The sequence below is a fragment of the Nomascus leucogenys genome, chromosome 11 (assembly GCF_006542625.1).
Source record: "Nomascus leucogenys isolate Asia chromosome 11, Asia_NLE_v1, whole genome shotgun sequence".
In the NCBI taxonomy this organism is placed as follows: Eukaryota; Metazoa; Chordata; class Mammalia; order Primates; family Hylobatidae; genus Nomascus; species Nomascus leucogenys.
The window spans coordinates 58,141,716-58,150,314 of record NC_044391.1 but is presented as its reverse complement, the minus strand read 5'-3'; the positions used below and the strand labels follow the sequence as shown (position 1 = coordinate 58,150,314).

Sequence of the window (8,599 nt, the reverse complement as noted above, 5' to 3'; positions counted from 1 at the left end):
CCTCCCACTCCTCCACTCCCCTCAGTAAATGGCACCACCAACCACCCAAGTGCTCATACTGGGAAACTGGGCATCCTGGTTGAATCTCCCCTCTCCCTTAACCTCCCCACTTCCATCCAGTCCATTAACCAATACTGGCATTCATCCAACTCAGCCCCTAGTTTCGTTTCTTTATATACTTCCCACAGCTTAAAATTATTTTGTTCATTTGGTTTGCTTACTTTTTTTGTTGACTCACTTACTAAAATGAGGGTGGGGTCAACATCTGATTTCTTGCTCACCAATTCGTCTCCAGAATGTAGCCCAGTTCCAGACAGAAAATAAACACTTAATGAATACTGGTTGAATGAGTGAAGGAAGGAATTCATTGCTAAAGACTTTGCCCAGGGTGAAGCAGCTGCCCCATGACTGGCCTGGCACAGTCCCATAGGGTGAGCCCCCTAAACTGGGTTGGGCACTGAGCCTCCCCACCTGTGTCTCCTACTCCTTTCCACAGAAGGATACCAACCAGAAAAGGTACCTTCCTACCCAAACGTGAAGCAACAGCTCCTAAATCCCACCACCTTCAAAAAGTGGATCCAGTAGCTGAATTTCCACACCGAACTTCTTCAACCCCCAGTTGCAGGTTTTCTTTAACTGCCTTTCCTCATCTCTAAAATAAATTCAACCTTGTCCAAGGATGGAAATACTGCTTCCCTGGCCTGGCCTGGCCTGACTACACATTTCTATTCCACAGCCTGTGTGCTCTCTCCGGGTGCCCGAGCAGTGTGACATGCCTGGAAGGCATCCTCAAAGACAGTGTGGGGAAGTGGAAGGAGCTCCGGACTTGGGATGCAGGGCTTCATTCCCAGCTCAGGCATTCACATGCTATAAGACCCTAGAGGAGTCACCCCTCCCCTCTGAGCCTCAGTCTTTTCATTTGGAAGCAAAGGCCTTGGACTCCTTGCTTCTGAGTCCTTTCCAGAAGTCACCTTTTGGACAGCACTCCCATGGCCAACTAACACATTATCAGAGCTTCTTGGTGCAGGGCAGAGGCCAGGATGACAAGAACTCTCATGGCCGGTGCACATACTTTCAGGCCCCAAGTGCATGCACAGTGCTAGGTGCAGGAATGGGGGCCTCTGCGGGAAATGCTGGATTCAAGGAAGCTAACAGGTTTTCCTTGCTACTGAACTTCTTAGAAACTCTAATATGTGCTCCAAAAAGAAAATATGCAATGGGTGTGGAGTCTTTTATTGCAGAGTGTCTCAATGGAATGGTGTTCCTGGGTCAGACTTTGAAATAGGCTGCTCTGGGACCTATTTCCATCCCTGGGCTTCCAGCAGCCCCCACTTTCCCAGAGCACCTTGATGGGGGAAAAGCTTTCACGATGTCAGCTGGAGTGAGAATCAACACCCAGGGAAGAAACCCTCTGTCCCCAAGGCCCTCTTAGTTCCCCCACATGAGAGAAGACAGGGAGGAGATAGATGTCTGCATGGCCCAGCCTTCACCACTAAGGACGGTGAGGGTACACAGGGTACACAGCGTCTGGGAGCAGGACCTCTCCCTCCCCACAGTGCTCACAGAATGATGAACAACCAGATCCACACCATGGATGGAGAAGACGAACTGCCTTTGTTTCAGAGGAAGAGTTCTCCAGCTGCTCCGTGGATCACAGAGCCCACATGGGAGAGGCAGAGGCAGGGAGGCCAGGGAGGTGACCAGGGAGCTCAGTGCCCTGAGCAGGAGGACATGGAGCGAATACCCAGAGGGCGGAGTGAAACACAGTGCACTTTATTGGCGACAGACCGGAGGGGCGGAGGGGGCTGTGTGCTATATACATCAGAGCTGTAGTGAGCATCCCACCCAGAGAGGGGACCCCGGGGCAGCAGAAGATGGCGGCCTAGGCCACACCTGGACAATCACAGGCACAGGCTGGAACCAGAGAGGTGAGCCTGAAATTCTCGTGGCTGGTCTTGGCCGGGGATCTGGAAGGAGGAGCAAGAGGCCACAAGCCTTCCAGCGCAGAGCCGCGTTCTTGGGGAGCATGGGGCGGCGCTGGGGGTGTTGCCAATATGGGGGAGTGGGGAGCGAAGGGGAGGCGCTGGGGTGGCTGCGATGCTGATGCGTGCTCTTTATCTGGAGTAGCGCTGGGAGGACTGGGAGGACTGGGAGAACTTGATGCTGCCTCCCCGGTTGCTGGCCGAGCTGAAGCCCCCGCCACTGACTCCATAGCGGGCGCCAGAGACGGAGCCAAAGCCGCTGCCACCGCTGAAACCGCTGCTGCTGCCGCCGCCAAATCCACCGCCGATTCCACCGCCGCCTCCCCGGCCAAAGCCACTGCCTGAGCCGCCGCCCGCACCGAAGCCACCTCCTAAGCCACCGCCCAAGCCTCCGCCGTAACCTCCTCCATAGCCACCTGCGGAGGCGGAAGTCGTGCTGCTGCTGATCACCGCTGTTGGGGAGAGGACAGGACAGGGATCAGCGACGGCGCCCAGGCCAGCTGCTATGTTATCATCAATGATCCACCGGGCCCACGACTATCCAGAGCTGATCAAGGCAGCTTTGCCCAGGATGGTCACCACCAGCCGTTCCAAGGCCACTAGCTACTCACTCCCCTGCCGTTAAGCCATTATGAATTAGCCAGTGGTTCCTCCCACAGTACAATCTTGATAACCCCCTTGGAGGGGATCTAGCCTCTGAATTTCTCCTCCCATCAAGAGGCTCCCTGTTGGATATTCCACATTGGCCGTGGAAGCCTGTTAAAAGTGCCCTGAACCCAGAACAATTACAAAAGCCAATCGCTTCCCTCTCCTCTCCCAGAAAACCCCTCCAACTTCCATAAAAATATGTTTAAATTAGTTGCTACCACCCTGGATTAGTGCAGATATTTCAGAATTAACTCTCATTTTCTTAGCTACTTTCGGTACTTACAGATGCTGACAGCACTCGGACACTCTCCAGACATCCTGTTTGAGAAAGCAAGAGAAAGTGGGCCCCGTCACAAAGCACATCACCAACAAGTCCATGGACCAAGGGCATGAATAGCAACCAGAGCTGAACAGAGAAGCCTGGCAAATCAGGTAAGCTTTCTCCACCCCTCTTTGGGCCGTAGCAAGGAGAGCCTGTGGGCACTGGTTGCATACGTGCTTTGGCCGCCTGGGAGGGAGTGGGTTGGCAGAGGCAAATGCTTTACCGCAAGGCCTCTCTTTATACAGCAGGGCTCCATCCCCAGTTACTTGGTCACTTATCTGGCCCTTGGCCTATGACTTGAGCCAGGGGGTGTGGGAAGACAGGACTGGAGGCTCACCTGTACTCCTCGCCTTCCAACAGCTTGCAGTAGGTGGCGATCTCCACGTCCAGGGCCAGCTTGACATTCATCAGCTCCTGGTAGTCACGTAGCAGCCGCGCCAGGTCATCCTTCGCCTGCTGTAGAGCAGCCTGCAGCTCTTGGAGCTTGGCATTGGCATCCTTGAGAGCCATCTCCCCATGCTGCTCGGCCTCGGCAATGGCCGTCTGCAGGTTGGCATTCTGGGGCAAGGGAGGTGGGAGGAATGAGCTCAGTAAGAGGGCCGCAGGCCCTTCCTGACATGCAATGGATTATCCCATCTTAAAGTCAGGGAACATTCCTCCTCCCCTGGTGCCTCCATCTTGTCTCCATTTGTGGAGATAATGCCCTGTGGGTCAGCCAGCCTGAGATGACCTCCAGACGTCTATTCCAGGGGAGGAGTCCTGAGATCCTAGCCCTCGCCCCTCAGCAGTCATCCCAGGTGCCAGCATCCATGACCATCCCACCTGCTTCTTGACACTCTCGATCTCTGCCCGCAGCCTCTGGATCATTCTGTTGAGCTCTATGATCTCGCTCTTGGTATTTCTTAGGTCATCCCCATGCCTGCCAGCCGTGGTCTGCAGCTCCCCCAACTACAGAACAGAAGGGAAGATGGGGTATTCCTGCAGCTTTGCTTGACTTGTTTCTACACCTCCAACATCACCCACCAAAACTTGAGAAGCTCAGTAAGGCATTTGCTAAAATGATACTGCATTGTGTTTCAGCAGGGAAACCCCCCAGGCAGCAGGAAAGATAACATCTGGGTTGTTGTGGTAGAAGATTTTCCTACCCTGTAGTTTCTGAGCAAGTTGGAGTCAGTCCCACATAGCAGGCAACCACCTCCCCCAGGGGCAAGACTTTCTGCAACTGAACCACCATTAGAAGGATGACTTCAGAGGGTAAAACCAAAAGGCATTCACCCAGTGACCACTGGGAACTCGCTACCCAGCTGTCCAATAGGCCCTGGCCTCTCTGAAACCTCCAGTGGATCCTGTAAGAGATGCCTAGCACCCACCTTGGTCTGGTACAGGGCCTCAGCTTCGGCCTTGCTTCTCTGAGCGATATCCTCATACTGTGCACGAACTTCAGCAATGATGCTGTCCAGGTCCAGGGAGCGATTATTGTCCATGGACAGCACCACAGATGTGTCACTGATGTGGCTCTGCATCTGAGACAGCTCCTGTCAACACAGAGGGAGCTTGTTCACTTTTGGGTTCCCTGTAACAAGCACACAGGACCCTGAAAGACTCCTGATCAACAGTCTCATTCACTGATTCCTTGCTCCACATGTGTATCAGCCACACCCTGTCCCCAGCCACTCAGAGAACCCCATGTCTGCAGCTTATCCTGTGGAATCCCTTCCAAGGGTCCTTATCTCCAGGCTCATCCTAGATGTCTTCTGGGGCCTATATACCAAAATGCACCAGCCTCAAATCTGGAAACATCTCACTGTCCCTCTGCCCCTTCTTAGTAGGTAACATCCTCACAGCATCGTAGAGGGTCCTTAAGAAGTCGATCTCATCTATCAAGGCATCCACTTTGGCCTGAAGCTCCACCTTGTTCATATAGGCACTGTCCACATCCTGAGAAAAGAGGAGGATAAAGGCCTTATTCCCCCAATGAACAAACAGCAAACTACAACTGCAGCAAGAAAGAGCGGAGGGGACTGGTGCAGTGATGGTCCTTGTCTAAGACCAGTCTCCACTTGAATGGGCAATTTGTATCCCATTAGGATGGTCTAAGTTTAATAATACTAAAAAACTAAACACTGATGAACTAACTCTTTTAGGGATCTTCCAGATTAAGGTGCACCTGACTTCTGTTTATTGCTCCAAAGGCCTGAACTTGGCAGCTCTGTGGCAGTGGAGTGAGGAGATTCCCCCAACCCAGCCAGAAACCTGCAGCTACAAGCCTCAGAAACCTCACACACAGCCCTTACCTTCTTCAGAGTCACAAATTCATTCTCAGCAGCTGTACGTTTATTGATTTCATCCTCATATCTGTGTGAGTAAAAAAGAAACAGCTGAATTTTGTTTTGAGATCATCATAAACACCATTGTTCCCTGGAACTCTGAAAGTTCATCTCTTCCCTCCCTCCATCCCTATCCCGCCCCTCTCAGATGAGCACATCCTCTTTACTATCTCCCTGTTAGTTAGGGGGACCAACCATGTCAATTTTTCCAGGCAAACTGTCTGGTTTTAGCACTAAAAGTTCTGCATCCCAGGAAACCCCTCAGTCCCAGGCAAACCTCTGGATGGTTGATCACCATACCATGAGTTGTCCCAGAATCTTTCAGATGCCAGAACCAGGATCTTCCCCAACCTGGCTCATGAGGAAATGCTTCCCCAACTCTAAACTCATCCGTTTGTTGTTGTTGTTCTTGTTGTTGTTGTTTAGATGTACTCTCACTCTGTCACCCAGGCTGGAGTGCAGTGGTGCAATCTTGGCTCACTACAACCTCCATCTCCAGGGTTCAAACAAATCTGTTTCCTCAGCCACCCAAGTACCTGGGATTGCAGGTGTGTGCCACCACACCCAGCTAATTTTTGTATTTTTAGTAGAGACGAGATGTCGCCATGTTGACCAGGCTGGTCTTGAACTCCTGACCTCAAATGATCTGCCCACCTCGGCCTCCCAGAGTGCTGGGATTACAGGCATGAGCCACCATGCCTAGCCTGAACTCATCCTCTTGCCACAATTTTATTTGCAAAGCATTGTGCTTGGAGAAGGAAGGTGAGGGGGAACTGAATGAACCAAGCTGTCCTTCATGAAGGTAAGGAGAGGGAAACAGGCCAGGTGGCACCACTGCCCAGCAGTCAGGGGGCATGCAGAAGGGGCCAAGACTCTGAGACAGGGTGGGCCATGGCATCTTCCCACTCCTGCCCTGTCACTCACTTCTTCTTGAAGTCCTCCACCAGGTCCTGCATGTTCTTCAGCTCAGAGTCCAGGCGCCCTCTCTCCCTGAGGATGTTGTCCAGATAGCTCCGCAGGTAGTTGATATGATTCTCAAAAAGAGGCTCAAGGTTGTTGGTGCCTGAGATGGAACTTGTGCCCTGCTGCTGGAGTAGGTTCCACTTGGTCTCCAGGACTTTGTTCTGTTGCTCCAGGAACCGCACCTGCAATGGTTGCAGAAAGCAACATCAGGCAACACTTGTAGCAGAGGAGCAGAGGGGACTTCACTCAGGTAGGGCTAGGTGTCTATCTCCTGGGCCCCCAGCACAAAAGCCTAGAAAGGATGCAAAGATAGGCTCCTACTGTAGTCAGAGAGATTATGGTCAGATGGGTGATCAGTCAGGACACTACACTTGCAGCGTGGTTCGGAAAGTTACAAAGGAAGGGGAAACCAGAAGTAGCTCCTACCTGAAAGCAATAGAATTATAAGGTTGACCCCTTGATGTTCCTGGGAACTTTACGACCCTATCTCAACTTCCAAAACTACAGTACACTCTGCAAAAATGCACATAAACCTCAGCAGCACCGTTTCCACCCACGACTCTACTGACATGCTAGCTCTGCAAAAACAGTGAAGTGATGCTGGGAAGCGACACTGGCTGGCATGCCGTAGTTAGCATAACACCTCTCTTGAGCCTGGAAGGGAGGCAGCCCCATGAGAGCTGTCCAGGTCTGGAGAAGCTCACCGAGCACTCTTGTCTTCCTGACTAGGCTGAGTAGGAGTGCAAAGTCACTCATTTCTCTGCACTCCCTTGGGACTAAGGTTCTTATGCTCCTAATCCCTGCTCCAGGTAATCAGCCTCCTCTCCCTGGCACAGCAATATGAGGGGGAAAGGGCTTCCTGGAAAGCCTCAGAGGGCAGCTTGTATTTGAAAAGCCTCCCATTCTCGGTGGACCCTTCCCTGATGGTGGCCATGGCCCTTACCTTGGGCTGCCTGCCCTGCCAGCCTGGGCCTCAATGAGGCAATGACTGGAAACTTCAGCAGAGGTTCGGACAAACAGGATGTGTGGTGCTCAGGGCCAAATAGGGGACTGTTTTCTTTCCACACCTCCCCTCCCTTGACCATGTGGACAAACTCCTTAACCCTGAATATCTTCCCAGACCCTAGAGTTCCACCTAACTCCTCACCCTCCAGTCTGGTCCATCCAAGACACATTTAAACACTGTGTCCCAAAGGTCAATTCAAAGTCCCCAGCCCAGGAAGGGATGGCCAGTCAGAGCTTCATCACCTTGTCGATGAAGGAGGCAAACTTGTTGTTGAGGGTCTTGATCTGTTCCCGCTCCTGGGCCTTTACTTGCCCAATCTGGGGGTCGATCTCCACATTGAGGGGCTGCAGGAGACTCTGGTTGATAGTCACTTCCTGAATTCCCCCAGGAAAGCCCCCAGGGCCAAAGCCACCAGGACTGCCAAAGCTGCCAGGCCCACCAAAGCCACCAGGACCACCAAAGCCACCAGCCCCTCCAAAGCCACCAGCTCCTCCAAAGCCACCAGCTCCACCAAAGCCACCTCCCATTCCTCTGCCACCACCAAAGCCACCACCAAAGCCACCTCCATAGCCGCCCCCAAAGCCACCTCCATAGCCACCTGCAAAGCCACAGCTGCTCCGCCCTCCCCCAAAGCCTCCAGCCCGGGAGCCGCCAGCTGCCGCGCTGATGGAGATGCTCTTGTTTCCGCCCAGGTTGTAGAGGCTGCGACTGCCAAAGCCACCTGCTCCACTCCGGAAGCCATAGGCCCCTCCACCAGCTCCCCCAGAGCGGGCCACATAGCTCATCCTGCTGCTGCCAGAGACCACAGCAGAGCGGCCAGAGAAACCCTGGCTCCCGCCACCAGATGTCTTGCTGGCTTGTCTGCTCATGGTGAGGAGCCTGGCGAAGAGAAGAGTGTAAGTTAAGCAGGGACACTGAGAGTCAGAGGAAGAGGGATGGGAAATGAAGATCTGTGCAAAATAAATCCCTTTATATACATTTGAGGAGGTTGTTGGGCTCAAATGAAGGAGAGATAATTAATCCCAAATATTCATGGGTTGGGTTTGCCTCCAAGGCAATAAGTTTGTTCCAGGCTACCAAACACACCTTGAAAATAATCTGAAATGGTAAGAGTGCTAAGGTGGCAGGCTTACCTGGCAAGGGGGTGGTGCTTGGTGTTGCCCCCTGTTTGGGCATGGCCTCCTCCTGGCTTTGTCTGACGGGACCCAGGAAGCACGCTCACCAGCATCAGGTGCTCAGCAGCTGTCCCTCTGCTTGTTAGCTGCACCTGGGCCCTGCAGAGCTGTGCCCAGCTCTGGAGAGGACAGAGTGGAGGGGGCATGGGGAGGTTCTGCTTCTCTGAGTAGTGGAG

At 53.0% G+C, this 8,599-nt stretch overlaps 1 protein-coding gene across 3 annotated transcripts; it reads right to left on the bottom strand.

Annotated features, from left to right (window-relative positions):
- Positions 1 to 1,757: 1,757 nt before the first annotated feature.
- Positions 1,758 to 8,186, bottom strand: KRT3 (keratin 3). 3 transcript variants are annotated; one of them, XM_030822607.1, is made up of 10 exons: positions 7,780 to 8,117; positions 7,491 to 7,653; positions 6,204 to 6,424; positions 5,247 to 5,307; positions 4,795 to 4,890; positions 4,323 to 4,487; positions 3,775 to 3,900; positions 3,290 to 3,510; positions 2,914 to 2,948; positions 2,115 to 2,434 (listed from the first exon to the last, which is right to left on the bottom strand). In XM_030822607.1, the coding sequence occupies exons 1-10, from the start codon at positions 8,115 to 8,117 to the stop codon at positions 2,115 to 2,117; spliced, it is 1,746 nt and encodes a 581-aa protein (XP_030678467.1). The 3 variants fall into 3 exon arrangements, with proteins under 3 accessions (XP_003252133.1, XP_030678467.1, XP_012365655.1); XM_012510201.2 differs by having other exon boundaries at positions 7,491 to 7,846; positions 7,913 to 8,117; XM_003252085.3 differs by having other exon boundaries at positions 1,758 to 2,434; positions 7,491 to 8,186.
- Between the last annotated feature and the right edge of the window lie 413 nt (positions 8,187 to 8,599).